At 40.9% G+C, this 23,276-nt stretch overlaps 1 protein-coding gene across 3 annotated transcripts in view; it reads left to right on the forward strand.

The window, feature by feature from the left end:
* Positions 1–23,276, forward strand: part of MCTP2 (multiple C2 and transmembrane domain containing 2) — a 242,000-nt gene that overhangs the window by 71,906 nt on the left and 146,818 nt on the right. For 2 of the 3 annotated variants that reach the window (XM_045812980.2, XM_045812981.2), the window contains 3 exons: positions 17,632–17,774; positions 18,558–18,634; positions 19,068–19,179. In XM_045812980.2, coding sequence (XP_045668936.1) covers positions 17,632–17,774; positions 18,558–18,634; positions 19,068–19,179 — 332 coding nt within the window. Of the gene's footprint in view, positions 1–17,631; positions 17,775–18,557; positions 18,635–19,067; positions 19,180–22,311; positions 22,328–23,276 lie in introns of those variants that run through there. The other variant, XM_045812982.2, reaches the window with a different exon arrangement.

The following is a 23,276-nucleotide window of genomic DNA, read 5'->3' on the forward strand; positions in this document are numbered from 1 at the left end:
CTTGAATGAACATCAGGGTAGCCTGGAGGGCTGATGAAAACACACATTGCCCACCCGGAGAGTTTCTGATTCAGCAAGGCTGGGGGGTCGTGTGTGTGTGAGGATTTGCATTTCTAACCAGTTCCCAGGTGATGCTGTGCGGGTGGTCCAGAAAGCACACTTGAGCACCATCGTTCTAGGCAGCCATGGTCCACCAGTACGTGTTGGCACATGAGAAGAAATATCGGCTTCTTCTGGTAGGTAGAGTCTACTAGCACGACATCTTTTCCTTGTTACGTATTCTCGCTCCAGCATTCTTAATTTGTATTCTCTGACCATAATTTAATTTGGTATTAGCCTAATTAACACAATTAGATACAAAGAACTGTATGATCTGCCAAAATACTAAATACAAAAGGATTTTCGGATTATCCACAAATTTACCGTATTTATTCTACAAAACATGTCCTCCAGTTCTGTGGATGGAAGCTTGATAGCCGATCGATACAATACTAAATATCCTTCAAGATTCATTCAGATGTCACTTCTTTGTCGTCTTTTCTATTCATCACAGACACAAGTTCTCTCTCATCTCAAGCCTATAAAAATGTTACCTCCCTGAAACAGACGCTTTTACCCTTAACTGGATAAATGACCAAGTTGCCCTATTAAGATATTAGCATTATATTAGCTGGACGGCTGATTAATTCATCTTTGTACAGCCTGTGTCATGCTGATGCTTTACACATAGAATGCTTTTCATGAATTTTAGTGCTTCCTTAAGGAAATCCACCTGGAGCACTGGACTTAAAGAAAAGGACTGTTAAAGGCTGTAGTAAGAGGGAAAACGTCTTCCCCAAAAGGAAGAGAATTCGGTCACTCGTCCTTCCCTCCTTTACTTAGCCAGCATGGTTGAGTCCCTTCCCCGCAACGAGCGCTGCGCTGCTTCTCTCCCAGGACCTGGTGGTGAAAGTCAGGGAAAAATTTCACATGATTGTAGAAATGCAGGACCTCACACAGAGCACCTGCTTCGATGGCCGATCCAACAGAAGGTTGAATCTGGAGACTGAAGTCCAGAGACTAAAAATGACTTACCAAGGTCACATAAGGAAGCAACAGGTGGGGCAGCACTCAGAGCAGCCTGGGTGGCTCCGGGGGCAAGGAAACGATTGCACATTACAGCCTGCTTCCCAGCTTGGGACCTCCTGTGGCAACTCCCTCTACCTCTCTGAAATTGAGTTTATCCATCAGTAAAATGGGCATGATGCAACTTGCCTTATAATGGAGTTGTTAGAATGAACAAAAAGGAAGCAGGTATAACATAGAGCCATACGTATAGAAAAGAGTCAATAAAGGATAATGCGGGTTATTGTAGTTATTAATGAATAAAAGTAATGAGAATAGCATATATTCCTGACTCTCAGTAAAGAGCTTGTTCCTCTGTTCCACGTCAACGTCCCCATCAGTGACCTTGGAACTTGGTCCTTAGCCTGTGTCATTTAGTTAGACCCCCTGTGTCCTCTCTTTATGCTCCAACTGCAACATAGGGGTTGGTTTGTATTTTGTTTTGCTGATAGTGAATCATGTATTTAATGTTTAAGCCTAAAATAGAATAGATCAAATTGACCAAATATTGAGTCTCAATTATGGCAGGTGGGCCTTTGGAGTATCGTTGAAATGTTTCATGCCCTTGGCTCTAGAGGAACTGCTCTGGGTTATTTAAGTCAGTTGCACGGTCTCATTTTTGAATGTTTAGGGAGAAAAACCATTTTTGATGAATCATCCTCTGAGGAAAGAGTTTGGTATTTTCTTTAGATTGTTACATAATCAGTACCGCTTATGTAACTTTCTGTCTAGAACACGGATTGGCAACTTTTTCTGTACAGGGGCAGAAAGTAAATATTTTTGGATTTATGGGTCATAAGGGCTCAGGGACAACTGCTTATCTCTGCTGGTATAGTGCCAAAAATGCCATTATCTTTAGATCCATTTTAATGATTCATTTCCTTTGTGGTCACATAACTGTATAACTGAAGCGGAAAGAGAGAAATCATTGAAAATATGACTCTTAGGTACCAATAATACGTTGTACTAAACTGACAGAAGTTATCCAGAGTACTACATCACAACTTGTTTATTATTTAATGTTTTCTAAAGTGAAAAATGTTAGTGGTTTTCCAAACAGCCAAATAGAAATCATTCTTGGTCAGGATTAGCATCTAAAGATATGCAAAGTGATGGTCCAGACTATGTTTCAATACAACTTGATTTACCAAAACAAGCAGTGGGCTGGATTTGACCTGTGGGCCAAAGGTTGCCAACCTCTGTCTTAGAATATTATGATCTGATTTTGGAGTTTGGCTCAAAGAAATGGCTTTTGAGTGTAGCAGAGTAAAAACTTGATTTAAAATAAAGGAGTTGTAATCTAAATTTAGGGAGCGATCAAGTTTTGAAGCTCATGCTTTCAGTTGAAGTAGTTAGGAAACATTTCAGTACTATGACCTCAAATAATGAAAAAAAAATATCTGGAGATATTAGGTGGTAAAAAGCCATTTTTTTTCCTATATTTTTTATTGGGCAGTAAAGTGGAAAGTCATGGTATCTCTCTTAGGAAAAGACATTTCTGACATCCCTCAAGAAACAGCCTTACAAGGAACTTACAAGTTTGGTGACAGGATTGGAAGCTTTCAGTAGCTTGGCCCATCCAGAAACAAGTGGGGAGAAGCCTCTCAGACACCACAGCACCCCTCTCCGTTATGATGCCGTCAGCCAGGCCTGGACAGCGGACTTCCCTCGTGTAAAGAGTGCTGTGGACATTTTATCGAAATCTCTCATTTCTCTGGCTCAAACACAGTGCTGGGTTGTTAAATAGACAAGCAAGGTGGAATGTTGAGATTTTCTGGGGGTTTTGGTGAAGTTTGTTAAACCATAAACTTGCAAATTGTTCTTTGGGCAGAATTAGGAGGGAGCTCTGGCTTTAAAACAGTGGACAGGCTTAGTACTGGGGTCCAGAGCATAGTGTTACATAGTTGGTACCCAGCACACCAGAGGGTCTTTTGTTGTCGACTGGTCTATCCCTTGTACGGAATACGTAGGCGTGTTGTGTGTGTGGGTACACTGAACCCAGCAAGACCTACAGGTCATTCAAAAGGACTGAAGTTAGTGGGCGACTAGGCACTCATTGCCATGAGCGTGCCTCTACCTCCATGCGTCATCATGCGTCATCATGGATGCAAGAATAGCACCTGGGAGGCTGAAAGGATTTAATTAGGTTGTGCTAGAAGCGTGGCCACGCTTCGATGATTGCCCCTTACAGGTCATTTTCTAGTTCTTCATGCATTTCCTTCTATTCCTTGGCAGGTGGTGTCTTAGCCTGGCCTGAACTCAGTCCAGTATTGGGGAGCTCGGTACTTATCAACCAGCCCCCTTCCTTCTGCCAAACGTGTGGGCTGCTATTGTGGTCTTTCTAGGAATGAGCCTTAGTTGAATGCTGTCAATGTCCAGGCGTGACCTTGAGCTCGTCTTCTTGCGCAGTCTGTGGGAGGAAAAGCATAGCATCCCCAGCTCCCTGCTGTCTCCCAGTTACTGCCTACGGCCTGGGGGTAGGTCTTTGTGGAAGCCCGGCTCCTGCCTTGTCATCTTATTTTTTTTTTTTGCTCTACTTCCCTTTTTCTCATCCTTGCTTCTTCCCTTATACTCCCCATTTCCTTCCCTTTTTTTTTTTTTCTCTCTCGGAGGTTCCACTAATGTTTTTCACCAAAGAAGGCACACACTCATTTTGGTTTCTCGATCTAAAGCTAGTAAGTCTTTCTGATGGCAGAGTAATATTCCATTGTATATGCAAATAATCAATCATGGAACATTGCATCAAAAACTGGGAATGCACTGTATGGTGACTAATGTAACAAAATAAAAATCATGAAAAATAAATTCATTCATTCATTCATTCATTCATTCATTCTCTAGCAGGCAAAAAAAAAAAAATAAAGCTAGTAACTCTTGGGGGTCTTATCTTTCTAGATTGGTAAAAAGAAGGAAGATGATTTGACCAATTTTAAGGCCTTCTACTTCATAATAAGGCCGATGCATAGAGTTTTAACTTGGACTCAGTTTCCGCTTGTAAGGAAGTGTAGTCAAGAAGATATTTTTGGGTCTTAAAGTTGGCCCTGCTTTCTAGGCCTGGGGTGAGTACCGCTCTGTGACATGGGAAGGCCTCTTATCCTGGGATGAATGCTCAGCTCAAATCCCATCAAAACCTAGAGCACTGGGGCACGTGGGTGGCTCAGTCATTTAAGCGTCTGCCTTCAGCTCAGGTCATGATCTCGGGGTCCTGGAATCGAGCCCCATATCCGACTCCGTGTTCTTCGGGGGAACCTCCTTCTCCCTCTGCCTCTGCCTCCCACTCTTTCTCTCTGTCTCTCATGATTAAATAAATAAAATCTTAAGGAACCCCCCTCCCCCCCCACACACACAACCTGGAGCATTAATTCCTGGAAAACAAGAGCCCTTGCGTTAAAACCCTGTTTTTCCTTGATGTGAAGGCAGTTACGGTAATACCGGCCCTGCCCTGGAAGAACACTGTGTTGCTGATGCCCTCTGGTGGCCACTTTGCAGTGTTGCAAAAGGGAAAGGAAAGTCCTCAGAAGGAGTTCATAGTAACATGATCAGGGCCACAAAAATCCCTTTTGTGGGTCAACTGAGGGTTGAGGGTTGATGGTGGTTCTTTTTGATGTGAGTTGTAGGTGATGAAAATTCAGGACCCAATTCATCTAGCAAACTTCCCTCTCTGCTTTTCCAGCACGGGTAGATGGTCGACCTTTGTTTTCAGTGTAGTAACAGCTTTGTTTGCACGTTGTAGAAAGAATATGTTGGATAAGTCGTTTTCCTATTTGGAAAGAATGATTTAGACAAAAGATTAAAGAGGTCCCACTAGTGTGAAAAGCCTGCCGTGTGATAGGTGTTTAGTAAATTACTGATCTGCTACCAAAATGTTCAAATGTCTGGTACCTCTGATTTCAGACCTTCTTTCCTTTTGCAATAGCAAAATAGGCTAATTTTTATCCTTTTAATTTTTTTTTATGATTCTGTATTTCTTCTTTAAAAAGAAAAGATACCCTGGTATTAGAGCTAGAGGGAAACCCATTGTCCTCTTTGCAGCTGTAATTGAGGGACACATGGTATGTTTCTAGAACTTTCTACTTAGTGTTGTATACTGAGGAACAGCTATATGGCTTCCTGGCAGGTGTGTTCTGAGTGGTGTTAGCTTCTGGACAGCTCTGCTGAACCTGGGCCGGACCCCCAGCAGTACTGCTGTGTCCAACAAAAACCATCTTTTGCTTTTGTGTCATAATACAGAGTTTTGGTGAATGTGAGTCCTAGACCCTGGGTGCAGACCACCGGGTTTGGGTGCTGACTCAGATACCATCTAGCAAGGGTTGTGAAGATTCACCTGGTACAAATGCTTGCAGGGACACAGGGGATGTCGGTGGGGTTGGAAGAAACACAGTAGCACACAGTAAACAGTAGGTATTATTAGGACTGTGTCTAGTTACCTTTTTCTTGTTGGCATTTTATTTTTGCATTTTCCCTCTGGGAAGGGAAGGGCTCATTGCATTTCCACCAGTCTTCTAATGACCTTTCTTCCCAGCTTCTTGATCATTTTTTTACCTTTTACATATCTTTCACTTTATCTCTTTTTGCAATAGATTGTTTCCTCCCCCCACCCGCCACCCTGGCCTGGCTCCCCTGCCCCGACGGTCGGTGCAAAGGGTGGTGGTGGTGAGGGTGTTTTCTGAGAGCAATTCCTACTTTGTGTTTCTGCAACAGCAGAAATGAAGGAAAGGCTGGTTTTTAGTGATTGGAATGAGGACTCTATTATGGGTTGACGTTTTTATTTTCCCCATCTTAAATTTGATTCAGAAAATGCCCCTGAAATTTCATAGTGACCAACCTGGGCAGACATGGCAGGATGGACAGCATCCTCCTCAGTCACTCACTGAGATTATTATTATTATATTATTATTATTATTTTTACTGAATGTACCATATCTGATCTGGTATTTAAAGAATCTATTTTACTTTCTCAGGTAAATAGGGTCTAACATTAACCTGCTTGATCACTTGCTTTTTTTCACCATACGTATTTTTTCCCATATGACAAAAATTCCGTTTTGAGAAGAAAAGAGAAGATTAATAGAATACATCATTCTTTGTTTAATCAATGTTCCAGTTTCTTTCAACATTTTTATTATAAGTGATAATGCAACATGCAAACATCCTTGTGCCTAAATCTGGGTGTAACACTTTCTTTTTTATTTCTTTCCAGATGTGTTGTGTCCCATGATCTGAGCATTTCAAGATTCTCATTATAGAATTGTCAGCTCACTCTTGAGAAATATCTCCCTATATGGCTCACCCACCAATAGCATATACGTGTGGTCTCTTTCCATTTCTCACCTACACTGGGTGTAGATTATCTTCATTAATTTGATAGAGAAAAAGTATTATATTTGTTTTGATTTTTATTAGTAATTTTGGTCCCTCAGATGCATTTGGTTATGAGCCGTTTGCTTCTCTTTGGTGCAAAGCCTGTCCCATCTATAATTGCTGCTCATTCTTCTCTTAGGGAACAGAATTTGCCATTTGCCGTCTAAGTTGTTTATAAAGTTTTGTTGCAAAAATCTTTTCAAGTCTTACAATCCTTTCTAGAGAATTTCTAACTTTGTTTTGATACCGAGAAGGGCCTTTCTGTCTTGGAAGGGATACACACCAACCTATATTTATTCTCTTTGCTGTTTTGTTTGACATTTGCCCTTTATCTCTTTGATCTGTCTCAAGTTTATTTTGATTTCTGGCTCAGAGTAGGAACTTAGATTTACTTTTTGCCAAAGGGCTATTTAATTAGCAAGGACTAAATATTCCTTTCCCTAATGATTTGATTGCCACTTTTTAATTGTCTATTAAAATGCAATACGTATTAGGGTTGGTTCTTGGATTTCTTGGTGTTTTTTTTGTTCAGATGCCAGCACCACACCAGTGTTACTGTATCAAAAGATCACCATCGGTACTCTTGCAAAAATTGGGGTTGGCTTCACGTTGGAGTACCTTCTCTGAACACCAGGTGGCGTGAGATCACTGGCGTGCTGTGTGGGAGCCACAGAAACACACAGCTGGCCAGAGGATGAGCGAACTTGAGACTTTCAGAGATGCAGACGCCCCTCCTGAATCACAGGTGGTGGTTGGCTTTTCTCCACTTGTTGGGTTTTGATAGCCTACCAAGCTCCCTTAGCAAGTAAGTGGAGCTGATTTTTGAAACCCATTTCTGTTGATTCCTTTTTCACTTTGTACAGGGTGTCCTTGGTTGGCCATGTGTGTCCGTATGGCCTTTAATGTGTTCCCACACCAGAGCCCTTTCCTCTGGAGATTTCTGTTGTATTTTGTTTTGGGATGCTGTGCTTCCTGACCAGCTTATTAGAAGGTCTTGATACCCTCCCGTTTTATAGAGTCAGTTAAGCTATTCGTTCAGGGGGATCCCATCCCAAGTCATAGGAAGTGCCTTGGCCGGAGACCCGTATGTTGCCTGTACCTGTTGCATGTGACAAATTGCCTTTTGCATCCACCTGCAGATCATTGACTTGCACTTAATGGGGCGCGTCTTCCATTGGTTGAACGGGGCTTCTCTGTAGTGAGTGGTTTTATCAGTTGTTCATTTCTGTCTCAACGTAACATGCGCCGCATTGCGTGCTGTGTTTTAAGTAGTTCTGTTTACTTTGTTTCATTGTGACGTTGATCTGGTGTGTTCTGCTGCAGGGTGTGTGGGTGTTCTATGCAGAGAATTACATTCAGAGGGTGTATCATGCATCACACCTCAAACACTCACAACTCACACCACACTGAATTTGAGGCAGAGAGCACAGCATGCAAAGGCGAGGGGTATTAGTCCAGAGACCGTCCCCGTGTAACAAGTTACCGCAAACCTTAGCAACCCCACGCCACCACATGCTCGTGAATTCTGGGGCCGGGAATTTCCACAAGGCACGCTGCGAATGGCTTCTCTTGGCCACACGCCATCTGGCGTCTCCGCTGGGAAGACTTGAAGGTTGAGAATGACTCCCCTGTTGGGAGTGGTCATCTGGGGGCTCGAAGGCCTGTTGATACCCGCTGGAAGACAAGGTGTGTTCCACCCGAGGCCGCTCCGTGAGGCATGGTGCGTCGGAGTTGTCATGCCTCTTATGTGGCTGCTGAGGCTCCAGGACACAAGGCAGGAGCCGCCTCCCCTCGTGTGGCCCAGCCTTGAAAGGAAAACTGTGTGACTTGGTCCACGCTGCCTTGGCTGCAGCCGTCGCCCATTCAGAGGGATGGGACGGGTTATGCTTTAAAACTTTGGGGCGCCTGGGTGGCACAGCGGTTAAGCATCTGCCTTCGGCTCAGGGCGTGATCCCAGTGTTCTGGGATCGAGCCCCACATCAGGCTCCTCTGCTGGGAGCCTGCTTCTTCCTCTCCCACTCCCCATGCTCGTGTTCCCTCTCTCGCTGGCTGTCTCTCTCTCTGTCAAATAAATAAATAAAATCTTTAAAAAAATAAAATAAAATAAAACTGCTCTAGTTACGAAGGCTTTGCACGGACTTGGATCTGTATCTGAGGCTTGGCTCTGGGAACTCACTCACTTTCCTAGTCTTTAAAGCAACAATATAAATAGTGCCATCCCTTGCAGTTTTTGGAGGGTTACACGAGAGCATGCCCATCATTAACATTATTACAAAGCTCCAATCGGTTGTCTGTTCTCCATGGAGGCTGCTGTCTGTTTCATTAGATTTTAAATTTACGCTCAAACAATAGCCTGGGCTGAGGACATTTTTAGGATTTGTATGAAGAGGAAGGAGAATGTTAGGGTATTAATCATTGCGTGTGCTTTGGCAGTGTGGATTTCTGGAGCACCCAGTGCTGACCAACGTACAGATCTGGTAGATTGTGCCCTTTGCTGGGACTCAGGGCAGTCACATTCATTGGTCGCGTGGCTACCTCTTGTCTTCTTTTTTTCCCTGACCCACTTTATAGTCTCTTTATATGGCTGTGTCCTGGTCACTGCCTCTGCTCTCCTTTTTTCTATGTTGTTAGGCCTTTTCCTCACTTTATCTGGGCCCTTCCTTGTTTGATGTTACAGGGACCATCGTGCATGATGCATGAAGCAGAAGTTCCCACCCCTGATCTGACAACATGGGTGCAAACATCTCTCAATGCCCACTTTGCCAAAAGCCAATTTGTCCAATAATCTGTTCACCAAACAGCCCATTTACTGATTTACTGAATCCGTCAGTGTATTGACAATGTTTTCCTTTAATCCATATTTATAAATTGGTATGTATAAAGTTATCAGATGAGAACTTTTATAAACAGCTGAAGGTCACTAGGTCATATTCATTAATTTGTTTATGAAGACGGAGTGAAAACACAATATTTAATTTGTCTCAGGCCAAAAAAAAATAAAATAAAATAAAGGGGAGCGACTAGACATGCCATAGCCTAGGCTGCAGAGCCCAAAAAGGGGATGACTGAGGACAGAGAAGAAGAGGATATTAGGGGGAAGACAGATGGGGAGGGAAGTCTGGGTGTGGGGTAGGTGGAGCTGAAGAAAGTTTAGGGAGGCCATGGTGCAAGAGGGGAGTCTGAAGGTCCTAGAAGGACCTTACTTCCAACAATTCTATTATGTCCCATTTTTACTCAATACAAACTTATAAATAGTCAAAAATAAGCAAGTTTTGGTAAATCTTTATAAATAGTTAAACAAGTTTTGATAAAACAGGTATTTTCAGATCATTGATCCCATTGTAAGTTGGTCATTGGAAATTGTTTCAGATACTAGATTTTGGTAAATTGCTTTACCATTACATTGCAGGGTCCATCCATGGGCAGGTCTTAACCAAAGTGCCATTGGGGTATTTTACATGGCAGGTTCCCTTAGAAGAGAGGAGTCTATCATATTCAGGAGAAAACTCCAGGAATAGTTCAACTAAGATGTGCTAAGTGGCAGAACACATAGAGCAAAATGCTAAAATGGTTGGGTAGGAAACTGTTCTGTGGTTGGTAACAAGAGAACAGCTCCAGGAAGCATGTGGCCGCCATTTGCAGAATGATGGGTGAGGGCGATTCTGGGAATAAGCATGTTGCCTTCATTTAATTGTAGTGGATAAAAAAGGGCGAGGAATTCGGCTAGACTTGAACATAACTGCTGTCTTAAGTAATACAGAGTTTGCTCTACAGAGGAAGAGTTGTTTCTTCTTTCCCATGTGACTGAGGAAGAATGCCCTCTGAATTCCTCTAAACGCCCATTATGGTTTCCCGAGGTCAGTCCAGAATGCCACCCTTGGCAGGACTTGATGTAGAAACCTCAGCTTCACCGCTAGGGGGCAGCAGCAACTATTCAAAAATCATCCTAGCTGTTTTTCTGGAAAGCAGTTCTGGCTCGCTCTTAGCTGGCTTCAAAGAAAGTCAGCGCTTATGGGTCCCCTATAAAAATGGCTCAGGTTCGGTTGTTTTCTGGCAAGGAGAAAAATTCTGAGTATGTGTAATATTGGGAAGACTCTAAATGTATGCTTATAAATAGTTTGAATAGTCACTTATTACTCTTAAGCCAGAGGATAAGGGAAAACATCAAATTTATACTTTTCATGTTTCCAAATAGTGTTTATACAGGATGAGTTCATCGATGTGTATCTCAGTTTCCCTGAAGACTTGGCAAATAATTGCTGGCTTAAATCAACTCTTAAGATCTAATAAAAGTTATCAGATACTATAAAATGTGAACTTATTGTAAAAATGTAGAGATAATTTCTTTTCACAAACAAACAACTACTCTGAGAAATGCATTTAATTAGGAAACTTTTCTAGCCTGACAACCTTTCTTTTGAAGAAACTGTATGGGTAACATGTTTTTACTTGGCAAATGGGCTTTGCTGATAGCAAATGAAGAGGTTTTTGCCTACAAATATTACTTTTGCATGGGTTTTTATTTTGAATCAGGAATGCTAGTTTTTAAAAATTATATTTTATATATATATATATATATATATATATGCACAAATATACACATAAACGACCATTAAGCTGGTTTATAGAAATGTATTTATGGGCACAAAGGAGACTGATAGGTTATTGACTGAAAAAAGCAGGTAAAAATATAATATGAAGGCTGATTCCTTTTTTTAGAAGATTTTATTTATCAGAGAGAGAGAGAGGTAAAAATATAATATGAAGGCTGGTTCCTCTTCTTAGAGATTTTATTTATCAGAGAGGGAGAGAAAACGCATGAGTGTGTGCCTGTACATGCTCGGTGGGGGAGGGGAAGAGCGAATGAGAGAGAGAGAGAGAGAGTCTTAAGCAGACTCCTTGCTGAGCGCAGAGCCCAAAGCCAGGCTTGATCTCACGACCACAAAATCATGAGTTGGAAGCTCAACTGACTGAGCCACCCGGGTGCCCCAAGGCTGGTTCCTTTTTGTGAAAAGTGTGTGAGTGTGTAACGTCTAGGTACGTATCACTGTATTACTAGATGGTAGTAATTTTCTTTCTTTTGAGTGCATCTTGAATTTCTGCTCTTTTTTTTTTTTTTTTTTTACCATGGCCATACATTATATTATAAAAAGCAAAGAGAAGTTGTTTATAATTAGAGCTTCATTACAGATTTATTTTATTTGCATACTGGATTGATTCTTTAGCCAATCAATGTGATATGGTCTGTCCTAATCACTTCTGTTGCTCCTGACCATTTTTTTTATAACTGTCTGAATGTGGTAGTAGATAAATAAAATGCCAAGAGAACAAATATGGCTCTTGATGACTCTCTCCTTATGATGGACTTGAGTTATTCTGTGACCTTCTCACTGAGCTGTCAGTCATTTTCATCAGATTCTATTTGCAAAGTGATCTGAAATTCTCAATGAATAACATGAGCACTGTAGGTAGGGTGGTAGCCAGTACTCATGAATACTTAGTGCTGTTAATTTTTAATACAATCCTTTCTTTCCAGGAAAGCTCAGATTGTTTCGAGGAAATGTTCCCAAACCACATGGAATCTTGTAAAATGTATGTAAGGAATTTTCTGTTCAACTTCTGCAGAGAAAAGGTGATAGGAATTTCACAGCTTCAGAGATGGTAATAGAAGGGACATTACAGAGACAAATTGGTACATGTGATCTTGGATAGGTAAAATAAATGAGTATTTGATTAATACTGCATATTTTGTTCTGTACTCACCCCTTTTTAAATTAATTGAGTAGTAATACTAAAAATAATAGCAATTGCTGTGGGACTGTCTCAGTAAATGGCTTTAGTCTATCACTGAAGTATATTGGTTCATTCAGTTCTTGAGATAATCCTAAGAGGTTGGCATCATTTTTTAAAGATTTTATTTATTTATTTGAGAAAGAATGAGAGAGAGAACCAGAGAGAGAGCCCAAGTAGAGGGGAGGGGCAGAGGCAGAAGCAGACTCCCCACTAAGCAGGAAGCCCGATGTGGGACTCGATCCCAGGACCCTGGGATCATGACCTGAGCCAAAGGCAGACGCTTCACTGACTGAGCCACCCAGGCGACCGAAATTGGTATATTTTTTATAAACAGGTGAAGATAGTAAGACGTAAGGAAACTGAGTAAAATTGCCCAAGGAAGGAAGTGGGATTTTACTAAAAGTAAGTTATGGAAAGGAGAGTATGGGATTTTCATCCCCATGCCACCTTACTTCCAACGTCATCCATCCATCGATCACGTATTTCTAATACCTCTGCCATGCACATTAGACGAGTTTTGGGTATACATCTGACTTTCTAGAGCTTTGATTTGGAGAAATCTAATATTATGTTCAGAGATGCTCCTAGTAAAATAAAATGATTTTTATGTTGAAATAATTTTCTGAAATACAGGGTAGAAAAGTTTTGAGCTGTTAGTATTGTTATTGTCTGAACGTCGTTCTTAGCAGAGGTCAGTATTCTGCTCTACATTGAAATTCCGAGGAAGTAGTAAACAGCATCTCCCAGTGGTTTTTGATGACCTAACCCTTTCGGTCCATGGGAGCATCCCTCCAGGTGAGCTTCTGTGGAGCACGGTTGGTGAAGCCCCAGATTGCCTCCTTTGTGGTCCGGGTGCCGCTGCTTCTCAGCTCCCAACTCCCCGGCGCGGCCTTATCTCAACCACCAGCTTTTCTTGCTTTCGTCAATTTCTTCTGCCACCTACATTATAAGCGGCTGCCAGATTTATATTTCTAAAGCTAGGCTCTGATCGTTTTTACTCTCCTGTTCCTACCTCCACCTGACTTTCCTTCCCTCCTCATGCTGAAATCATTCCGGATGGACGAAGGACTTACGTATAATAAAGGAAGAACTACAAGATCAGTGGAAGGAAACATAGCTGAGCTAATTTAAAATCCTATAGTGAGAAAATTTCTTCCGAGCAGAATGTCAGACTACAAAGCCATAAATAAAACTTTGGTAAATTTGACTAAAACAAAACAAAAAACAAAAAAACAAAACAAAACAAACTTATTGCAAGAAATAGCTTAAGCAGAAACAAATTATGACAGGATTTATAGGCAATGACTGATTTCCATAATTAAAGACTCGTTCAAATCCTGAAGCAAATAACCATGAGATCTTAGAAAAATAGAGAAATAATATGAATGCGAATTTCCCTGACAAAGAAATACAAACGTAGGTCACTGAAATATGAAAGATCGTAAACTTTACTCAAAATGTCGGAATTAGAGAAAAATAGAGATACCATTTTTCCACCTGCTGTTCTTTTAAAATGAAGGCATATAACATCCAATTTTGGGGGAGCATGCAAAGAAACAAGTAGAAAACATACACTCTAGGAGACAATATAAATTTGACAAACTTTGGAAGAATAACGTGACAGTGTCTATCCAAACCAGAAAAGGTTTGGCTATTCATGTGGCTGGCAGTTCCAAAGTTAAAAATTCCCTCTGACTATACTTGTACACTCCAGGAGAGTCATACAAGAACACTTATTGTATTGTATTATTAGTATTGTTTGCACTAATAAAATTGGAAGTGATGTAAATACCCATTATTGGGCAGCTAGTTACATAAGTAATGATAATTTACGCAGTGGATTATAAAAAACCCCTGGTGAACCTGTTTGGCTTTAATTGTGAAAGCATGAAGTCCAATGCATGTAAGATGATTACATTCAGGTTAAAATCATTTCGTGTATTTTTTTTTCCTATAATAAACCTATGATACCAGCCCATTAGAGGAACGGGAATGAGGAAAGTCTGAGAGAGTAGAGACTCTCTTTTTCATTTCATACCTTCCCAACACCGGTGCATGTCTTATATGTGTGTTAAGAAATTAAAAAACAAAAACAAAAAATGAAAAGAACAGAAAACACAAAACCACCCTATGGTTCTTACAGAACAAAACTAAACTCCTTATTTTGTTATTTTAAAGCACTTTGGCCTCCGACTCAAGCCTACCTTTTAGACTTTATTTCTCATTATATTTTTTCCACTTACTTTCTAGATCGATTGAAATGCTTGCTTGGCACCACGCAGGCCTTGTCATTTCGGTCTCCTCCCTGCTCTCCCCCAGCTTCGATGCCAGTGGCTCCTGCTAAAGTGACCTCAGTCCTCCTCCACGTGTTCGAGTTCACTCATCTCTCAACCAGCACCTTTTCTTTCAACCTTCACGGGCACCCCAGCCAGAGCTAATGTCTCCCACCTGGAAGCTAGTATCACCCCTGAGTTCAGTTCTGTTTGGACGCTTACCTCTTGGGCCTTGCGTTATATTTACGGGATGCCTGCTGCTGGCCGGGTGCAGGAGACTGGGCGCAAGCAGGCTCTGGGACTGATGGACCTTGGTGACCCCCCCATCATGCCTAGCACCGAGCCTGGCTCTGACATCAGCCGTCAATGTTTGTGGCACGTAAGCAATGTCAGCAGGCTTGACAGACCCTCGCGTCATTGAGCAGGAGTAAGGACGGCCACACGTTGCGGTCACGAGTATAAACTGGTACAGCACATTTTGGAGGACCAGTGAATGGCTGTTAGTCTGTCTCGGCAAGCACTGAACCCCCGTGCGTTTGGAGTGCAGCATGAAACTCAGGCCCTGGGTGCTTAACACCTTGCTCTTCTAAATCTGAGCTGGTGTGCGACCCCCGTCGGGTCCACATGGCAGAATTGGGGGCCGCGCCAGGACGCAGGCGCCCGTCCGGCCTCCTAGCTTTCTTCTCCTCCCAGACTGCCACGCTCCCTCTTTCTTCCAAAGAGCCTCATTGTTTATGAAGCTCCCCGTGAAAAAGGTTAAAGTCCACTCATTCAGGCGTCATCTCATCATTTGTATAAGCGGGGAGTTGCATTCCTGAGCCACCGACCCCTTTTCAGAACCTGCCTAGTTGAGATGTCATTTCCCTGACAGGGAGGCACTTAGGCTCCGAGAGAAAATCACAATGTGCTCCCCCCTTTCTCAGATTTTCCCTAACAATTAATGCCACACTAACTTGACACCCTCTTTCCTTGTTTGGCTTTGTAAACCCTGGGTCCCTTTTTCTATTAATTCCAGACATTAATATTTTCTTTCACGCAACTGACGCCATTCACCCGTGAAACCGTTTGAACATTATGTAGCTGTCAAGATGCCTGGGGATTACCCAGTATGCTTTGCTTGTGAGAAAGTGACACCACCGAGGCCTGGTTTTGAGATGTTTATTTTGAGAGTACGCTGACAAGCATGAAGGCCCGATCCCAGAGTGGCAATTTCATTTAATTAAAGGCCTCTTTTTATTATAGTTTTCCCCCTGCTTTTTATATATATATATATATATATATATATATATATATATATATATATATATATATATATCAGAATGATGGTTAAAGTCTGACTTGCCAGTGGTGTTCTCATGTTCTAGAAAAGGGAGTAGTGGGGAGAGATGGCTCGCTCACTCACTAGTGACTATGCCACTGGATGGCTGTGAATTCACTCCTTCTTACTGTCCCGGTCAGAGCTGCCAGTGAACACCAGGCAGGTGCGTGTGTGTCTCTGGGTGTCCAAGTCTTGAAAATAAAGCCTGTCGGGGGGGCTTCTGTCCCCGTGTTGCCAAACTTCAAATGCGAGAGTCGGATACGTATGTGTACATGCACATTTTCATTTCTTCATTTCAGAGTTCGAAGTCTTGGAACACCGGAAGGCTACCACCCAAATTATACCTTGGGTCATCTGTGAAGGCTTCTAAACAATGTATATTATCTTGCTTTCTAGGGAAATCTCTTTCTGTTAAAATAGTTGGGGAAGGTATCGCACTCGTGTTCATGTTTAATATGGCAGCGAAATAGAAACGACAACAAAAAAGGGAGGTAATGCAAATAAAAGCTTAAGGTAACGAAGGACGGGTATTAATGATTTGGTCAAGGTTTGCCACGGAGTAGCCTAATTAATTTTTGAGATAATATCTTCGGCTATTTGGGCTTGACTTTATAGCAGGAATTCACGTCCATAAATACATGGGACCTGTGTTGGGACTGTCCACGGCACCTGAGATATATACCAGGGAATATATCTTGGTCTTTATACACTTATATATGATTGTTTCACAGTTAATTCTAATATCCTAACTCCTCACGTTAGATTCTTTTCCTTTCTTTGTGGCGTTATTGGCTGGCCTTCATTTCTCCCCTCGCTGATTGTTCATTTATTTGTGCCTTCTTTACTCACCGTTCACCGGGTATCAATGCACAAGTATGTCCCAAGCATGATGGTGTACTTGGAGCCGTGCAATGCACACATACAACACAGAATTCACGGTTTACGTTTACAGGCTTCCCCCCCAACCCCCCAAGCTGATCTGGAAGTGGGGAGGAGGACTCCTCATCAGCCCTTCTTTCTTGCTTTGGATATCCTAGCTGGAGGGACATTATTCATTCTTTCTGGCGTCTGTTTCAAAGCTCCCCGGGAGGAGCTGGGCGGGTCAGGGGTGTCTGCCCTGAGGCCAGCTGAGGGCCGGGCTGGTGTGGCTTTCATCTGGCCAGGGCGAGACAATGTTCACTGGCTTTGCTGCAGGTGCAGGAGGCGGCAAAGAATGGCAACTTTGTCAATTTAATCTCTATGCCCCCAGTTCTAGTCTTGGTCCTGTTGCCCTATCTTTTGAGCCACCGGTTGCAGAGATTGATTCATTTATTATGATTATATTGGAAAGTAGAGTTCTGTGGAGTCAGCCATCTGGCCGAGTGTTCGAAAATGGTTTCTTTCCCTTTTCACGGACTTGCTGCCATTCTTGGGAGGGGTGGGTTTCTCCCCAGGACTCCTGACACTGTTGGCTGGTGCCGGTGGATTTTGTTTCTGGAATTTTTGTGGGTAGGGTAGTGATGACATACCCAGAATGAAACAAAACAGAAAAAGCTCAAGGAGCCCATTTGTATTCTACCACGAAAGGCAAAGTAGAATCAGTCATTTACCCCAAATTGTTTCCTTTTTCTCTCCTCTCTACCTCTGGGACCTTCAATCCCTGCACAGGGAGACATTTTTTCTGGGTATGCTCAGTGAAATGCTTTGAGCCAGGGGAGTGTGGAAAGAATCTTTACTTAATGGAGATCCTGGGCTTTACCATATATTTTTAAAACTTTTCTCGCTCTCTTTTTTCTTTTAAAGGCACAAGTGATCCCTATGTGAAATTTAAGCTGAATGGGAAGACACTGTACAAAAGTAAAGTCATATATAAGAACCTGAACCCAGTTTGGGATGAGATAGTCGTACTTCCGATTCAAAGCCTTGATCAAAAGCTCCGTGTGAAGGTAATCACAGATGGCTTCCAGTTCTGCTCTTTTGTTAAAACCATGGATTTCTCAGCAGTCTTTGCTCCCTTCAACAGGCAACGTCCCCAAATATCTTTTATTATCATTAAGCTCTGGGTGAAAAATATGTGTGGAAGGGATTATTTATACCCTTTGTTGAAACTGTATGCTTTTCTCAGATCAGTGGTGTATACTCTGCAGAAAATCAGAGTGAAAATAATATCTCCATTGATTGTATTTAAACTTACTGCACGTGGAAGAATTATTACAGCCGGTGCAGTGGCGACAAGTAGGAAAGCCTTTCTCATTAGGAATAACTTTATACTTAATAGAGCTTTAAGCTACTGGTTGTAAGCATCAATTGCTCTAACATCTGGGTTAAAACTGCATGAGTTGAGTGGAGGATGGGATTGCCATAGAATATTTAGCAAATTTCTATTTAATTGACAGATCTGCTCACCGTGGAAAATACTAAATTTTAACGAGAGACCGTTTAAACTACAGAGAGCGGTCCATTGTGCGAAACATTTTAATGCATATGAATACTGCCTTAAGAGTATTTTCTGCTCTTGCTTTGGCTGTGGTAGGCAAAACGGGCATGTTTGAATAATCTTTGTCCTTGCCATCGGCTTGGCCTAATTCCTCCTTAACAGTACTGTGCAGATTGTGTTTGAGATCTAGAAGACTGAATTCAAAATTCCCAGCATATTGCTTTTATTAATAATTTGATAAATTCGGTTGGTTTACCTTATTAATGTGTGTTACTGGCCTCTTCCTTTGTAGGTTTATGATCGAGATTTAACTACATCCGATTTCATGGGCTCTGCATTTGTCATTCTCAGAGATCTTGAGCTTAACAGGTATTGTATTTTTTCCTTCTAATTGTGACTTTGAGTTTTAGAGGGAACGCAAGATAATGTTAGATGACATTTGTTTAGATGATGGGTCAGACATTCAATCTTCCACAACGTGTTCTGAAATGTGTATTGGATTTTGAACTGTTAATATGCAGGTTCATTAACCTACCTAACCTAAAAATAAAATAAGTATTTAAATTTTATTTGGGCAGTAAGAGCCAAGAATCCATTAACCAACTGTTGAATTAGGCAATGCCAAACAGTTCCTCTACTCTGAAGATGACTGGGTTATTTTTACTGAATTTGGTGCTTTTTAAAACTCGTGTCTCGCTCTTACACAGAGGTGGGAGACTTCTTCCATAAGCTCTCGATGCATTGTAAGATTATATAGTACTGCCCATAAGTGCTAATGTTAATTGTTGCTTTTTGCTTGTAGAACGACTGAACATATTTTAAAATTGGAAGACCCAAACAGTTTAGAAGAAGACATGGGGGTGATTGTATTAAATTTGAGCCTCGTAGTAAAACAGGGTGATTTCAAGAGACATGTAAGTGTGACCCTTTTGTTCTTTTCAAAATTCTTCCCTGCAATTGCCCTTTGATAATTGGGTTACCAGATGGCTGGAATTTTTTGTAATTGTTTGTGGAGGGAAACAAATAATTGTATCAAGATGTGAAGTACCTATCTGTGGTTCTATGCATCCTTTCTTTTGGAAATCTGGAAAGAAAATCCTTTAAGGAATGATCTCTACTTTGGCTAGGGATGTGGATATTGCTTTTATTAAAATGCATGTGCTTTTCCTAAGTGGTAAGGTTTCCATTAACTATTTTCTTAGGTACTGGATAACTTAGACATTATTCAGTTATGCAAAGCAGTTCCCGGGATTTAATTATTACATTGTAAATTATTAAGGTGATCAAATACATATTTGTAGCATCCCAGTTTATTTTGTTTTCTTTTAGCTATCACATTTTCTGTCGAGAGTACTTTCGGGAAGATATAAATTTTAATATCCCCTGATCTATTATTACATGGATGTTTCTAGTTAATGCATGGCCTATTGAAGATCTCTCTAACACCAACAAAGCACTAGATTTTATGATGATTTGACTGGGGCTCTGTTCTCCTGAGCACATAGATGACTACAAATCATAATCTTATTTTATATGCAGGGATCAGATCTCATAATTCCAAGAATTAAAATAAGAACAAAAAGTATCTTTGATCATAACCTATTTGAAAGGTGTTTCTAAAGCCAGCTAAAATATCTGCTTGGAAAGGGACTAGAATGTGTTCAAATTTAAGCATGTTTAGACTCTGGTATGAAAATCTGAAGCCTGTTTATAAATTAGGCCTCCAGTAGGTACTTCTTGAATTGAGTCAGTGGGGTCGATGAGGAGAATATTCTTCATCTTGACATCACCTTTGCTTTTAGTTGTAATTTATTTTCATGCTGAAAATCAGGACTGATTTACTAGTAAATTCACAGAAGATAGCAAAAAGGAATAGCAAAGCTGTACAGTGATTTCTCAGTTGCCAGAGAGTCAACTCAATCGTTGCTATTTTTAATTTGAATTCTTTACTTAGGAACATTTACTTGACAGTAACCTGGGGGAAAAACCCTCCCATTTATTAATTTTTTAAAGATACAGTCCTTTTGAAACTGGAAGCCTCCATAAACCTGATATTGTGATGCTAACGTATCTTAAATTGATGATGAACATAAACTTTTTTTTTTTTTTTTTTCTGTCCAGCATAGTGAAGGAAGCTTTTCTTTCACTTCTCTCAGCCTTGACGGTATTGCTGTTAGATTCTGTGTCCATGTGTGTAGTAGGTGACTGGTTCCTCGAGCCAGACACCATGCTAAAATAACTTGCAATGTAAATAAGCATCACTGGCCCCATCATTGAGCAATTGCTGGCTGATACATTCCAAAAATTTGCTAACATATTTAAGTGGGGTTTGGAAAGTTGGATAATTTCTCATGAAAATAGCTGCCTATGTATTCCTGGTGTGAATGTTTCTGTAGTAGAGTGGATTATGTCCAGCGGTCATAGGGCCCTTAAAATATATTTAAATATTGCCAAAATTTGGAGTTTTAAAGTAATGCCATTTTAGTTAAAATGTATTTCAAATCGCAGAGGTATATTGAATTTGCTTTCGTAAAGCATCTCAAAGGAGAACTTTTCAGAGTCCTGAAAGGAGCCACGCTTGTCATCTCACTGAGTTTGGCCCTTTTTAACTTTGCCCCCTTCCCCCTTTTTAAGAGTTTGCCACACTGTATATCTGCTTGCTCCTGTGCTTTCTTGTTTTCTTTGTTCTTTGATCGTCTGGTAGAGGTCTAGGGTACAATATATTTCTTGTATATATATTTTATGGGACATTATAATATAGAAAGCCCTGCCTGCTCTTGTTTGTTCTGATCAGTAGTTTTATTTTTCTGTTTATGTACTTGATCAAAGTATTCCCCAAGCAAGGAATCATCTATCCTGGGCCATGTGTGGTTATTCAACTTACACAGAGTGTATGGGGGCCTTTGGGATAGAGCAGGTATCAGAAAACGTTTGTTCTTTTCGTTAAGTGAATACTTAAAGACATCCTTATGTGGGGGTTTTAAAAGACAATAACTAACACTCAACACTGGCAAGACAAGAGATCATTCGATTGGGAATCACTTGTTTGTAAATTTCCATCATGGCAGTCTTTGTCACTTGAGAACCAGACTGACAAAAATCCAAACACAAGCAGAATGTCTGTGAACTCACCCTCACGTGAGTCCAGGGATTTTAAGTGTATATGGGCATACTAGAGTCGGAAGGAAGGTGCTGGGTGGAAGGCTGACAAAACCACCGTCTGTTTCTTTTTCTTGGTTTGTAGTTAGAATTGTGGGCTCCGTCATCAGACGGCCTGGATTTGAATCCCAGCTCTACTACTTTCGTGCTTTGAGAAGTTAAGTGATCACGTCACATTCACAGAATTACTTAACCTCTCTCAATGACAATCCTCTCACGTGTGAAATGGAGATTAAAAAAAATATATATATATTTTACAGGATTGTGAAGACGGAGATTGTCAAATATAGTGTTTGGCATGGGGTAGGCTGTCAATATATGGTAGCTCTTAAAACTATAGTAAGCAGGGGCGCCTGGGTGGCACAGCGGTTCACGTCTGCCTTCGGCTCAGGGCGTGATCCCAGCGTTATGGGATCGAGCCCCACATCAGGCTCTTCCGCTATGAGCCTGCTTCTTCCTCTCCCACTCCCCCTGCTTGTGTTCCCTCTCTCACTGGCTGTCTCTATCTCTGTCAAATAAATAAATAAAATCTTTAAAACAAAACAAAACAAAAACAGTAGTAAGCAGACAGAGATACTTATTTTCCATTAATTTCCTTATCTATTTTGTTTATCTTTTATGATTGTTTAAAAAAAGTCCAATGAGTTATATGTCAGAGAGTGCTAGACATGTGTACTTCTAAGATGGTAATTAATTTTGGTTGTTGTTTGAGGGAAAATATTTGTCAGTATGATATAGAGAAAATAGAAAAAAAACTGATTTTAATACCCAGATTGTAGCATCTGTAACTGCATCCCATGCTAAATGTTGGAACTCATAGTTTCACCAGGGGGGAGTGTTTTTAATAAAGAGTATGTTCAAGTCATTTCTGTACCAGTGTTTCTAGTTGCTGGTCGCTGAAATGTAAGTAGATTTCCCCCAAAGACTGTTTATTTTCTGGTTTCTAATTGATTGGGAGGATGTATTGGCAAAGTGGATAGGTCATTTGCCTAAAGGTATTTTTTCCTTAAGCATAATAGTAAATGTGGTCTGCTCGATTAGGTTCATAATTGCGCTGTAATCTCCCAAATTTATCCAAGTTTTAACATCCAGTTAGCTGGTTAACCAGCCAGAGTAGAGCTTCGCAGTCCTGGACGGTGACAGGGGTAATGAGAGGATTTTGCTAGGAAAGAATTTTAATTGTAGACGAAATTCAGTAGCCTTAGCATGACAAATGAGAGATCAAAAGAGAACAGTGGTGAAGTTACTTGCTGTTCAGAAAATTTGTTCTTCTCTCCCTTGGTGCTGTATTAGCCTATTTTTCTTAATTGTGCAGGAACAGCTCGGATTTTTTTTTCCCTATTATTTTGAATATTGAGATTTGATCATTGGGGGTAAATGGAATGATTTTTTTTTTAGTATCTAAAAGTATGGAAGCTTAAACATGCACTGACATTGTCCATGAACTTCCCCAATATTTTTACGATATTATCTGAATATTTCAAGTAGGAAAAATCTGCCTTCGCAATTTGCTTTTAGACAGAAATTATAGAGCTTTAAGGCAATTAAAAGCATTTTAAAGATCGAGAGCCTTCTCATACTAAGAACTGGTACTTCTAAAGATTGAGCAGTATTCATATGTCCTGTCTTATTGAATACTAGGAGAAAATGATGTCCCTCGACCACAGAAATGTGATTTTTCTGTTTTTATTTTCTTGCTCAAACATGTATTCTCTGTAACCCCCGAACTCAGGTGTTAGTTGTTTGAATAGAGTATGCATCATCTAACTAATAATAACGGAGTTATGTTACTAATGAATCTATTTCTCTCTTTCCTTTTGCCATTTTTCACCATTCAATGGACTCAATCCTT

The sequence above is a fragment of the Ursus americanus genome, chromosome 28 (assembly GCF_024610735.1).
Source record: "Ursus americanus isolate L20-20 chromosome 28, mUrsAme1.1.p, whole genome shotgun sequence".
Taxonomy (NCBI): Eukaryota; Metazoa; Chordata; class Mammalia; order Carnivora; family Ursidae; genus Ursus; species Ursus americanus.